This window comes from Molossus molossus, unplaced genomic scaffold (assembly GCF_014108415.1).
Source record: "Molossus molossus isolate mMolMol1 unplaced genomic scaffold, mMolMol1.p scaffold_m16_p_7, whole genome shotgun sequence".
Taxonomy (NCBI): domain Eukaryota; kingdom Metazoa; phylum Chordata; class Mammalia; order Chiroptera; family Molossidae; genus Molossus; species Molossus molossus.
In genome coordinates, this window is record NW_023425401.1 from 46,888,208 (window position 1) to 46,902,430 (window position 14,223).

Below are 14,223 nucleotides of genomic sequence, written 5' to 3' on the forward strand. Positions count from 1 at the left end.
TCCTGAGCTAAGCATCCTGTGCTTGGTAGAAGAACAAAGGCAGACATGTTTTTTGTTTTCATAATATTTAGAATTTAGGCACTAATTTAAAATGAACACAGATAGAAATGAAAGGCTTTATTCTCCTGTAAACTAATTTGTGATCTTAGAAACTAAATTACCTTCCTGAGGTCTCATTTTCTTCTTCTCTAAATAATCAAGGTAATAATATCTATTTCATAGGGTTTTCTTTTAGATTGAAAACAACAACAGAAGCAGTGGAAAAAACAGGAATATGAGATGCATTCTGTCAGAGATAGAGCTATAACTGAACTTTGTGACAAATGATCAGAAAAAAAAAAAGGAGCTAAAGAAGATTAAAATATTGAGTTGATATAATGGAAAACATATAATTGGGAAACTCAAAAAAAAAAAAAACAACCATAAGGTTTTGAGCTGAATGAGCAGCAAGATAAACTTAGAAAAAATTTTTGAAGTCTCCCAAAGTGCAATCAGGTCATTGATAAATAACAGAAATTTGCAAATATGGATTAAGAAACTGGGCAAAAAAAAGGATGTTAGAGTCATTCTTCCAGAAGTGATAATTAAGCCCTGATATAAAGTCCCCAAGAAAGAGTATGAACTGAAAAATACTAAGGAGCAAAGATAAACTTTGATGAGCAAAACCACTTACAAGTGGAGAAAAGAATCACCTTGAATGAAGTGGGGAGTGAAGGGATATAACAGAGTAACAGGAGTTAAGAAGGAAAAGCAGTTCACAATTACTGCCTGAGTTTTGTGAAGTGAAGGTTTTTAGGGCTGTGTGAAAGACACATTTTTAGTAGAGAGAAGAGTATAAAAGTTAGATCATAATTAACTAGAGAGAATGCAGATGAGAATAAAATAGATGCAGTGAGCATGAACTACTTTGAGAAATATTTCAATATAAAAACACTTAAAAAGATACCCATGTAAGGTGAATTCAAGGTGTTTATGGAGTCAGAGTTTTTTAGGCTAATGGAGAGGTATGTGTCAAGAGGAAAGACCTTGTAGAGAAAAATTTTGAAAATGGCAAAGAGACAAAATAATTCAAAGAACAAAATTCATAAGATATAGAAGGTGACAAAATGTCTAGCACAAGGGTGAAATTAGCCTTAAGTGAAAATGGTATACTACTACTTTCTTACAGCTGGTCGACGCGGTGACTGATCACTGCCTTGTACATGAGCAGTCATCTAGGCTGAGTTGAAAAGGGAGTTCTGGATGAAAGTGAAGCTGGGAATGCAGACACAGCTGCCTTTCAAAGTATTTTAGTAGAAAAGTAGAAACAAGTATGATAATTATTGGCACAGCTACAGTTAAAAACAGAAATTTGTCGGCCAGGAAACAGGAAGTGATCTACCATTTTATTCGACAACACCTGGAAATTAAGGGAATTAGGAGTTTTCATGGGAGGGATGTTAGATCAGCACACCGGGTTGGAATGGTGTTAAATAGAATCACTGTAGAGGAGATCACTGGGAATAGTGCATTAGAACAAAAGTGAATGGAGAACTTTGTGGGATTATACAAGGTTGAGGTTACGATGTCAGTTAAGTTTGAAGATTAAGGAGATAGAGTATTTTAGAATTTTAGGAGAAACACACCTAATATGGTTGACTCTGATTGAAAGGAAATATAATGAAATCAAAGAACTAATTCACAAAGTGTGGAAAAGTATGAGAGATAATGGAATATAAAATAATGGTCAGAGAGTGACATTTCCAGATAATCTTAAAAGAGAAAATTTTAAATAGCAAATTTATTCTTTTTGAATATAAAATATTGAGACTGGAAGCAAACCTATGACTTCTACTTTATTAACATCGGGATCTAAAAAATAAAATAAATATTTTTATATTTTGATGAGTCTCACCCTCACTTTTATCCAGAATCCAATTATTTTGGGTTTGAATTCTATTTGATGTATTTGCACATCAGTATTTGGAGGAAATTTAAATAAGGTGGATTCTGAATTTGAGCCTAAAATCTTAACTGGATACATATTTTATTTTATGTAGAACCTGGGGTTTCCACATAAAGATTTCATTACCTTCCTTTTCTCCAAACAGGTTGGAGGGGTAAGAAACTTTTTGTTAATTGCTCATATTGCTTAAATAAATGTTTTAAAAGGTACAGTATTTTTTTTCAATCCATAGTTCAGGGTTTGCATGAAAAAGTAAATATAAAAATGTTCTGTGATATTACTAGATAGAGAGGTTCTATTAAATTACAGTTAACAAGAGTCATTCTCAGCAAGCCAGGATATCTAATCTCATTAATGAATATCATCATTTGGCTAAATGTGGAATACCTTAATAAATGGTTTGCGTCTTTTATGTGAGAGACTTGTGAGTCTGTGTTTAAGATATCCTGATTATTAGAGATAAATTACTCTAAAACAAAGCACCAAATGTATGCAAAACATTTGTCTAAGTGGTTTTTGCCTATTGGGGAAAAGGGACGTTGCAGTAAGCTATTCGATGCTACCATCTGCTATCCTTTATAAGTAAATACAATGCTGTAAGTCTTCATCTTTGCCTCTGGAACTGGAACTCGTCATGATAAAAACAGTCCATTACACTTTAAAGACAATTTGAAACTCTCGAAATAGAGCTTTTCTGCATGTTTTTCTCTCCACTTTACTGAAAAGCAATTTTAAACATTTGTATTAAAAATGTTTGTGCATCCCCAAAATTGAGGGCTTTAGTAGCATAAAATAAAATATTTTTTAAAATATTTAAAAACAAAAATATGTTGTTTTTAGAGGGAGGAAGGCGTGGCTTTAATTTGGGTAAATAAAACAAAAATTTTGAAACATTAATCAGAAATATTTTCTATAAGTTCTTCTCTTATCACTGGTCTTGCCAGCGACTCAGGAACCCCTACAGTTTCCTGCATTCTCTCACACTCCCTATCCAGTGACACTTAAAAAAAAATAAAGATGAATACCTATTTTAAAAGCAGAATAAAAATAAAAACTTTGATTTAGCTTGAGTCTCGTTTCCTCTTTCCTCTTAGGTATACATAAAAAGATGACAAGAGGAACAAAAATCGTATACATTTATTAATATTCACTTTATTTCAGTTTTGGAAATCTCTTACACAACAAAAATAAACCCCATTTGTCTGGATTTTCATAGTTTACAAAATACTTGGACACCCATCATTCCTGTGGAATTATGTGGCTAGTCCAAGGGCACTCTGAGAAGATATGAAAAAAGCAAACACTTGATGAGTGTATTAACAAATCAGTGCTTACCTCAACTGGCTTAAAAACACATTCTACTGTCCTGGTTTTCAATTGTATCCTCTCCTCTCTGCCTGGTGGATAGTCCTATTTAGCTAATTCTGCTATGCAAGCTTTATGATACCAATTATTTTGTAACAAGCTTTTAGATAGCATCAGAATCACTATAGTTTTTACATCACACAAAAATCTGGTACACCTTTCAAATATACATCTTTAAATAAGTGAAAATATCTGGAAAGTTGAAAAAAAATGATAACTTAGTAAATATAAGCACATTTGAAGTGGATTTTTTAATCTTTAGATTCCATCTTGGTTTATATTTCTAAGAGCCAGAAAATTGAAATAACATTTTACGACAATAAAACTCAGATGGCACCATTAAAAAAAAAAAAAAAAAAGTGTAGTGCTGACAATATACACACATAGAAAAATAAAAAATTAAAGGTTTTAGATCTGAAGGAAAAGAACACCAATGATGCACTGTTGTTATAGTGCTGAGAATCACTGGCTAACAGCTAATCACAGTAGCATAACTGAGAATTGTACAGCGAATGTGGCAGTATTTCAAATATGAAGAAAAATCAAGCTCATTTTTTTCCCCCTATTCTTCCCATGGAGATGTGAATCTAACAAGCTCATGTGATGGACATTTGCAAAAGTACAAAAGAAAGTAAATTGGCAAAATAAATCAATTATAACTGAAATTTAAAATAAAAAATAAAAAGAGAGGAGTCAGGAAATATGAAAACATGATTCACACTAATTTCACTATAAAATAAGTTATCTCTTTTGAATAGAATTAAAGTTTAATCAAATAGTTGTAAATTAAAACTTAAAAAATTTGAAGTCTATAAAAGCGAACATCTTATTCATTAGAATTGATTTTTCTTATTAAAATATACTCTTTGCCCTGGCCGGTTTTGTTAAGTGGTTAGAGCATCGGCCTGCGGTCCAGGGAGACCTGGGTTCAGTTCCTGCTAAGGGCACGTACCTCGGTTACAGTTTGTCCCCGGCCCTGGTTGGGTCGTGCAGGTGGCAGCCACTCGATGTGTCCCTTTCACGTCACTGTTTCTCTCTCTCTCTCTCTCCCTCCCACTCTATCTGAACAAAATATGGAAAAATGTCCTTGGGTAAGAATAAAAAAAAATACTCTTTTTGGGCTATCTTTACAGGCTAACTTTTTAAAGCTGTGACATTATTGTCTTAATAGCAGTTATAAAATGAGGAATATATGAATCATCTCCAGTGTTTTCTAAAAACCTGATTTTTGCTAAAGAAACACATCTGGAGTCTCCTCTAATTTTACTAAATGTCTGAAAGGTGTAATAAAAATAAAATCTGTTTGCATGTCAATCCTTTATTTATAAAGTAGCACTTTGATAGCTCTTCAGATTGAGTGAAATCTTGTGTCCAGTAATACCAAGTGGTACATCTACTTTACAGTACATGTTAAATTTGGGAGGTTGTGCTGTATTTAAACACCTAGAAATTCACTGGACAATAAGAGGATCAACATAAAGAATAAATTCTGTCAAAAAAGTTTTTAGATTTCTACATTTTATAAAAATAGAGTTAGTCTCAGGATCTAATTACTAGGAACACTTAACTGATTATTACCACATGACACACTCATTGATATACTTAAAACTATTGTTCAGGACATACTGTGAGAATCCTTGTTTCAATGACAGAAGAAATTAAGTAGTTTTCATGGGGGGGAGAAGGTTTGAGGGTCGGAGGGTAAGAGGACGCGGGGAGATTTAGTTTAGTTCCACTGAACACTTTTATGATGTCTAATGAGGCCAAATTGAATATTAGAGTTCAATTAAATGAGAGAATTTGAGTTCAATTAGAAATATGAGAATTGAAGCAGAGTCATTACAAGATTGTTGTTTTAATCTTTGACAATTTAATCACTGTAAAGAATACAAATACAGTCCAGAAGGAAAAACTTAGTCAAGTGTTTGGAATGTCATTGGAACAGAAAAAGCTTATGATAATTTGATTCATTTTGTGTAAATAAGATGCACCCGAGAAGTTGGGTGCACATATTGTTGGAACCAAATAAATCCAAGCATATTGTGTGGTAACGCTGGGAGTGAATCCATTGTGATAGTCCTGGGAAAGTGAAAGATGTAACCACTAATGGTTCTTTTATACCTGTGGTACCAAAAGCTACCCTTTCTTCTGAGCTAACCTGCCACTTTAATAAAATATAAGCAGCCCTGGCCGGTTTTGTTCAGTGGTTAGAGCGTTGGCCTGCAGTCCAGAGGGACCCGGGTTTGGTTCCTGCTAAGGGCACGTACCTCGGTTGTAGTTTGTTCCCAGCCCCGGTCGGGGTTGTGCGGGTGGCGACCAGTCGATGTGTCTCTCTCACTTCGATGTTTCTCTCTCTCTCTCTCCCTCCCTCTCTCCCTCCTGTTCTATCTGAAGGTAAATGCAAAAAACGAAAAATGTCCTCATGTGAGGATAAAAAATAAATAAATAAATAATATTTGGTATATTGAAAATATGTCTATTCTTTTGAAATTTTATTCAAACAAGGATTTTTAATGTATTTCATCGAACAGGGATTTTAATGTATTTTATCACCCATACCACTGTTCTTAGAACAAGAGGGACACAAAATGCATTTATCGGAACATTTGCCTTTCCCTTTCACATTTTGTTTGCTTTTTCTATGTCCATATTACTTTCACTCTTGATCAAAGTCTCAGAATACTTTGGAGTTTTAGGGAAAGTATGATTGCTGGTTTCAGAAGAGCTAACCCCAACCAACACTTTTTAATTTACAGCCTCTAGGTGGTTACTTGCAAGTGCTGTGGGCAAGTGAGCAGCCACAGGACCTGTGCATGAAGGGAGAAACATGTCCTTTCCTTTGAGGAGCAAGTGCTTGGAATCCCACAGCTGGCTTCTGGGACACTTGCCACTGGGAGCAGATGGACACTTAAAAAAATGAGAATGTCATGCTAAGCAAAAGAAGCCAGTCAGAAAAAGCTAAGAACCATATGAGTTCACTCATATGTGGGGTACAAAACAAAGCTCATAGACACAGACAACACTGTGGTGTTTACCAGAGGGAAGGGGTGGGGGTTAGTCAAGGATAAAGGGGGCCAAATATATGGTAAAGGATGATTTGACTTTGGGGGTGGGCACACACCACTATATGCAGATCATGTATCATAGAAATCTGCACTTGAAACGTATATGATCCTATTAACAATATCACCCCAGTAAATTTATTTTAAAAATGAAAACATTTTGTTGTATGAAATCTCACAATTCTGAAATGAAGTCCTTTTGTGTATAACCAGGAACAGGAGAAACATACAACTATGATTAAATTGTTTTGTATTCTTTTTATAGGTCTTTATTTTTATTTCAAAAATATATTTCTCTTCCAGCAAAATACTACATGTGAATATTTTTTGTGTTTAAAAAAATGGTCGGGCATATAGATTATTTTCTATCATTCAATTCATCAAAAATTTATGGAATTTATTGTTGTGGTAAAATATTGTGCTGAGTTTTGAGGGAACGAAAAGACAGAAGAGACATAATTCCTTACCAGAACAAATATATAAATACCCTAAAAGGATTTGAATGGAGTATTTTTCAAGTACATAGACACTATCACAGGTAGTATTCAGAAGCCTGAATAATGTTATTAATGTAATTTAAAGTACTTTATCATTACTCTTTAAATAACTTCAGACTAATTGGTTTAACAGCTCAAGTAATTAAATAACATTAACTTTGCTATCAAACAACATATTTCTGTTCAAACAAAATAACATGAACCTTTATAACTTATAATTAAAAGATCGTTTTAATATTTAAAAGCTGACATTAAAATATGATTAGGATGCAATAAAAAATAAATCTATATGAGTTTTCTTTTAATAATAGTAAATTATATTATTGACAGAGAAATTGAGTCATAAATATTTTTCTCTCTAGTTAAAAAACATGTGATAAAAACTAAATAAAAATTACTAAATATTTCTAAAATGCACATAAAGTCTATTTGTTTCCAAACACATTTTAAAAATAAATATTCCATAAGGTAATACACTTAAAATTAAACTTTGAGAAAGTAAATATGACACAATTAAAAAAAAACATCAGGGACTTGAAAGCAAAAGAAAATAAAATATTACCTAATAACAGCAACTTTACAGTTCTTGCATCTCGCTCAGCATCTTCCTGAAGCTTTTTCTCTAGTTCTTTTGATCTTTTGGCTGACTCTTTACTCTCTGAACTAAGTCCGCTTCCCATCACGTCAGTTTATTTGCCCAAACTTTTTCAGATGTGGAGCACAGCTCTGGTTTGAGTGTAGGATGCACAAGCAATTCTCTGCTAATGCACCCAACAGCCCGTTCCCTCAAGCTCTAAGATTCTGCTTTGACTAAAGAGATTTTCTCTGAGCCGTCACCTGATCAAAGAGTGTCACCTGATCAAATGGCCATTTCTGGTATATCTTTAAAAATCTGTTCATCTTCCTAAAACAATGGCATACAATAATATAGAAAGTTGTCAAAATCTATGTACTAAAGATGATAATTCAATGAGCAGTTCAAATGAAATATTTCACACTAATAGGTAATCTTTATTATTGTGATTTTAGGTTCAGATAACTAAACAACAAGCTTGCATCTTATCTACAGACATTTGAGTCTTCAAGCTCTTCATCATTACTCTAATATTGCTATCAGAATATTTATATTGAACCATCCAAATTTATAGTCTCATTAGGCTTATATTATGATACATTATTGAGAATCTCAGCATCTGTCAGTCAACTAAAAAACGACTAAAAAAATAAAAACAGATGTAGTTCTTATATTTATACATATTATTGTATTACCACATAGAATTCAACATACAGTGCTCTTAAATGATTGATTTTAGTCTCATAGGATGCATCTCCATAACTTGAGCTTTTTTCTGCTTTTGAGAAAGTCCATTCATCAACTTTAATTGAGGACCCACTTGTGTAGACACTGAACTGTGTTCAATTTAGGTAGTGCATTAACTCTTTGCGGCCATTAAGCAACAGCTGCTGTTCTGGAAGGACTTTTATTGATTTGGTATCGAGGGAATAAAAAGCAATGTTCTTTAAAACAGTAGATAATTTGGTTCTTCCTGAAAAGTAAGAACAGTAAAAACATCCCAATATGTTCCATGCCTCTCAGCTCCCACAATAGATACCATGTACGTCTTGAAGATCTGCAAGCTTGGGAACAGAAGTTATGTTGTAGAATTGTTATGTTCATACGAAGCATAAAGTTCTTGTTAGGTAGTCAGTCAAGATTTTCCTTAGAAACAGAGTTGTCTGCCTATAGCAGCAGGCAAATCATTCAATGTACATTTTGGAATCTGTGAATGTGCCTAACCAGGAAATGTAAGAATCGAGTCAGTTCAACATGTCAGTACTGTTCTTGTGGGATCATGTATAAAGTTTGAACAGGTGCGTTTTTGCCTATTCTTACAAGTAGGAAATAGGCTGCCAAATTAAATACATATTCTTACTTTGTTTACTTTTTCACAAAAAATATTAAGTTGCAGATACATAAGCATAGTCAAAATATTCTGAATGTTATTCCACCAAACTCATGTTGTGATAATATAAAGCTGTGGTAAGGCGGGTATGCAAGTGTTTGTGTAAATCATGCAATATTGAGTTTACAGTTCAAAAGGCCTGCCCTAAAGAAGCCAGATTTGCAGTGACTAGTTTATCCTCACCCATGAACAGAGTTTATTCTGATAGCAACACAAAAGATCACAAACATTAAAATAAATCTCTTTTTACCTATTGTTCTTACATCAAAATTGAATATACATAGTACCCTGAATATACAAGATTCTTTCACGTTCCGTAGCAATTATGAACTGACTAGATACTTTCTATAATGTGTATCCAAGTAAATAATACCCCTTAGCTTTTTGGTGGGGACATACCCTGGCTTTGAAAGGATATGTGTTTTATTAAGTTTCCTAAGAGGGTTACTGGCTAAAACTGATCAACTTTTTCAGGAGTAGAAGTATACATTTTCTTTATCATATAAAATTATGAACTCCTACCTTTAAGTTTAACCCAGAATCTTGAATCATCAATGTTATGAGATTATAATGTAATTTTTTTTTCATCAGTGGCTAAAAATTCTTGATAAAAAAAGGTGCATCTATATTTAGGGGAAGAAGGTTATGTGAACCAGAGAGGAGAGGCAGGTCCCCTTTCTCGCCTTCTCCCCTGGTGCCTGGGACACAGCTTCACTAATAACCTGGACTTTTTAGTCCATGTTCCTTCACTGAGGATTACAGTTTTTTTGGATTGAAGAAAATGATGAAAATAAAAGAATAAACTCCACTAGAGTAGTGACAATATATTATTATCTTGGATGTCCTCCACATTATTTGGGATAGTACTAGCCATAGGAAATGTTAAGAAACTATTTCTTGCTAATTGATAGAGATCTAGGGTCCTTTTTTCTTGTGCTATGCTGAGATGATAGTTTGGTTAGGGTTTTGTCCCAAGGTTCAATGTCATAGTTGGTTTTTCTCAATACCCAGGAAATTTTAGAGTAATTTAAAAAATTTAATGAAAAGTCCAATGTTAGTCTGAAATAATATCAACAAATACAATTACAACTGTTAGCCCAACATTTACACTTCTTCAAAATCATCCTTAAAAGAAACACCAGCACACTTTCTTTCTGTCCTTAAATCCTGTTCCATATTGAGGAAAAATTGATAGACGATGACAACAGGAAAATTAGGTACTTTTTATTCAGGGATATACATGCTCATAAATTTTGTTTGTTTTTGAAAACAAGAAACTATCCCAGACACTATCATGTTAGAGTTCCATGAATTAGCCAGCTAAAAGAGATAGATTGTCCTGTGTACACATGCATATGCGCACACACACACACACACACACACACACACACACACACACAAAACCCATGGGCACACACATGCACAGAAAGCAGGAGACATTATGTTGGAACATCATAATTGTTTAGAATGATTATTAAGAGTGGCTTCTAAGAACTTTGCTGGATTTTTTTTGTTGTTGAATCACAGCATCACCTGATTGGGAATATCTTCTTTAGACACTAGGCTTTGCAAGAAAAACAGTGACTTAAAGTAAAATACAGAGAGTGAGCCCACAGCTCAAAAGGTCACTGAAAACCCACCAGTCTGCATGGCATGAGTAAGTTTTCTTCCTGCTATGTTTTTGGGTCAGGTTCTTTGTGGAATCTTCAGAAGGAGACATTAGCTTTTGAAAACTGAGTAATCATTATTTTGCATTTATAATTCAATACCTAGCTTATGGTGACATGCAATTATTTCCCACCTGCTTTTAATACTGAGATTTTAACCTATGCTTTTGCAAATGTCTCTTTTGTTGGTATTACCTGGGCTTCCGCAGTCATCAAGCTGGATTTCCCCTGAGCATGTGACATGTAGCTGATTACAATAAGTGGCTCCAAAGACTCAATTTCCTCCTGGAAATGATCAATACAGGCTGCCATCTGTATTATTTTTTTATTTTGTTTTCATATCTTATAGGAATTGTTTACTTTAAGCATTGGGTCCCTAGGTGGTTTGAGACCTGGCTGCCTTAGCAATGACTTTTATTCTTGCATATTCCCATGAAATTTGAGGCAAACCCTCTCTCCTTTGCTAATGGTACTCAAATGTGCACTTTGGGAGCTCTGCTCCTGGCATTTCCTCCAGATAGTTCATGTGTTTGGGGACTTGAGAGAAGTCTTTTGATCTTGAGGGAATAGGGCAAACAAAACTTACCATTTCAAATGAGCACATTCACCCACGCTAAGCAGTTCTTTCATTTTAAGAGGCAATACAAATATTTATTTTTATTCATTGGAGTTGATTTCTAACTTTTTTATGCCACATATTCTTTTTTATGGATTAGACTATGATTATATAATGGTTGTTGGAAATAAAAAAAAAATGTTATAAGCCTAATCGACAAAGAAAATGAGAGTCATAATTATTTCCCAAGGGGCCTCTTCTTGCCTAAACTCTCTCTTTCAATATTCTTTGTCTCTTTAATGTAGTATTTCACTACATGGTGAAATACTTATTAATCTTATTTCTCGGTAACTTCAGTCATGATTATTGCAACTATTTCTTACTTAGGTTTGTTGATTCTAGTCTCTGCCCTATCCCAGTCTAACCTGTATGTGCCAGGCTAACTTCTCTAAAATCCAAATTTATTATTTTACTTTTCTTGTTGAAAAAACAAATAATTACTTATTTCCTACTGCCACTGATCTTAGTCCTGCTGCCATATAGTCATTAATCTAGTTAACAAAACCCAACAATGCAAATATATTTATTGTTACTTCTCCAAATGCATTCTCTATTTTGGCTGCACTAAGGTCACTCTCCGAATTAGCAGTCCCAATTAACCTTTCACTCATGCTTCTTTTTTCTCACTAGGAATATCTTGCTTTTTCATAGCTGACTTATTTCATAGTACTCATTTTTTAAGAAAGAACCCTATATCCCTGGCCAGTATTGCTCAGTGGTTATAGCTATGGGTCATGGACCAAAGAGTCATGGGTTCAATTCCAGTCAAGGGCATGTACCTGGGTTGCGGTTCGGTTCCTGGCCCCGGTCGGAGTCATGCAGGAGGTAACCAAACGATGTGTCTCTCTCACATCAATATTTCTCTCTCTCTCCAACTCTGTCTGAAGATAAATGGAAAGAAGAGTATCCGTAGGTGAGGATTTAAAAAAGAAAGAACCCAATATATATATTCTCCATTGTGCTTCTCATCTACTACCACCCGCTGGGTGATTCCTTACTTTCCAAATTCTTAAAAGGAATTTTCTGCCAGTGATTTTTTTCCTTCCTCACTAATAGTCAGGACACTTTTCAGTGATTGTGCTCTCTGGTTCTTCTCTACTGTATGCTGGCTCTAACCTGAGAGTACACAGAAGAAAACTGTTGATTGAAATATTTAGTGAATAGTGAGTGATAAATAAACATATGGTGTTTGACTGTTCTGATTCATCTTGGAAATACATGATTCTGCTTCCTAAATGATTGCAAGTATGAAACAATTGTTATGTACCAGGCATGGAAGATTCAGCAATAAATAAAATAGTCAGATACTTTCTCTCAAAGACATATTCTATAGTGTGTATGTAGGGGGTTCACACAGACAATAAATATTACAAATATTTAAATTTCATAGAATTTAGATGGTAATGTTAAGAAGAAAAAACAGAATGATGATAGGAGTATGGGGGTGCTGGAGAGGGTGAAAGATTAAATTTTATATAATATGTCCAGGGAAGAACGGACAAAGAAGGTAATTGTTTTAAATGAAGTTTCATGAAACTGAGTTTAAGATAAACATAAATGCATGCAGAATGTTTATTGGAAAGTGTCCTTTGGAACAACCCATATAAATGAGTGAAGGAAGAAATATTGGCAGATAAGAGAAACTGGATTGCAATGCAGTTGCAATAGAGAACTCAGCCAATCCTATGAGAGATCAAAAGCTGAGCTATTCCTTCACATATACACTGAAATGAAGAATTGGACCAGTATATCTCTTTTAAGGATCATAACAGCTGGGGACTCAACTGGGTAATATCAGAAGCTTCCATTCACTCTGCTAACTCACTTTCCAAGTAAAACAACTGATTGTGGAGATTCTGCCAACTGCCATGTATATTCATTCCAATTATAGACTCAGGAACTTGAGAAATTACTACTGGCTGGGTCTGTGAATCCACTGGACCCACTGTAACATTGATATAGTCCAGGATACCATTTCTTACCTGGTAACCATATGTCTCTGCTGTAATCTGAGGGTCATGATGTTACTGCTGATTCCCAAGTATCAAAGTCCACTCAGATCTCATAAAATATCTTTAGTAAATCTTCACTGTATACATTTGCCTTAGTGTTGAAAATTTCTCCTTCATGAGGAACTTTTAGTAACTGGGTTATGGCTTGAGGAAAAGTTTAGGTATGGAAATAGAACAAGAGATCATGATATATTTTGACATTATCCTCCTAATGATTACCCTGGACTTTTCTTGCGGTTTAAATTGAACAATACTCATATTGCCTGCTTTAATTTGGCTTTAGAAAACTGTTTTATTAACTATTTCCATTGGTTTCTGCACATCAGTCTCTCCTGGCTGCCACTCTTACCTCGACTATCATTGCAATAGTATACTCATAAGTAAATGCTGACACCTGGTCTCTATTATTTTAGGTTCTTATTTCCATTGCTTTGAGGAAGCCTAGGTCTATAACTTCATTTTTTATCATCAAACCAGCCTATAAAAAGCTATCTTGATAATACTGAAATCCCCCTTCACTAATGCATTTCTTATTATTTTAATACATAGAGAGCTTTGTGGTCATTTTCTAAAGTCTGATTGATTTCTCAGGATGCCAACTTCTCTCAGACCTTTGTTGCCTTTGTCTACCATTTGCCATAGAATAATCTATAGCTAGGCTTCTAAGAACTATCCTACAGAACATGTTAACACAATCTCCCAAGGTATTGGCACCTTGTAATATAGGAAAGGGCTTTCATACAATACCTCTTCTATGTTCCACCTTCCTTTGGTCTAGCACCATTAGAATATAATCATATAAACATACATACTCTTCCAGTTCCTGCAGGGATATGTTGATAACAGGTCCAGAACTTCTTGGCCAGGTTATATCATAAGTAGATCATAGTTACTGACCAGGTCTCCAGGAAGAGTGGGTGTACATCCTCACTAGGTTGAGTCACCTGAAAAAGGCCTTTGCATTGTCTTCACGCAAGGGGGAGTGCTAGCCTTTAACAGGGAAAAGTTTATCACTTTTGCCAGCCTGGAAGGTCCAAGTGAAAAATCTAAGGATTCAAGGTTTCTTGATGCATCAACTGAGGCATCAGTATTCTG

The 14,223-nt window shown here is 34.5% G+C and overlaps 2 protein-coding genes across 9 annotated transcripts in view; one reads left to right on the top strand and one right to left on the bottom strand.

Moving 5' to 3' along the window:
• GNAT3 (G protein subunit alpha transducin 3) overlaps positions 1-7,672 on the bottom strand; it is a 52,756-nt gene extending 45,084 nt beyond the window's left edge. Inside the window, exon 1 of the mRNA XM_036246813.1 lies at positions 7,432-7,672. Within this exon, the coding sequence (XP_036102706.1) occupies positions 7,432-7,549 (118 nt within the window). The 5' untranslated portion in view covers positions 7,550-7,672. The remainder of the gene's footprint in view (positions 1-7,431) is intronic.
• Positions 1-14,223, top strand: part of CD36 (CD36 molecule) — a 214,882-nt gene that overhangs the window by 34,492 nt on the left and 166,167 nt on the right. The window lies entirely within an intron of this gene.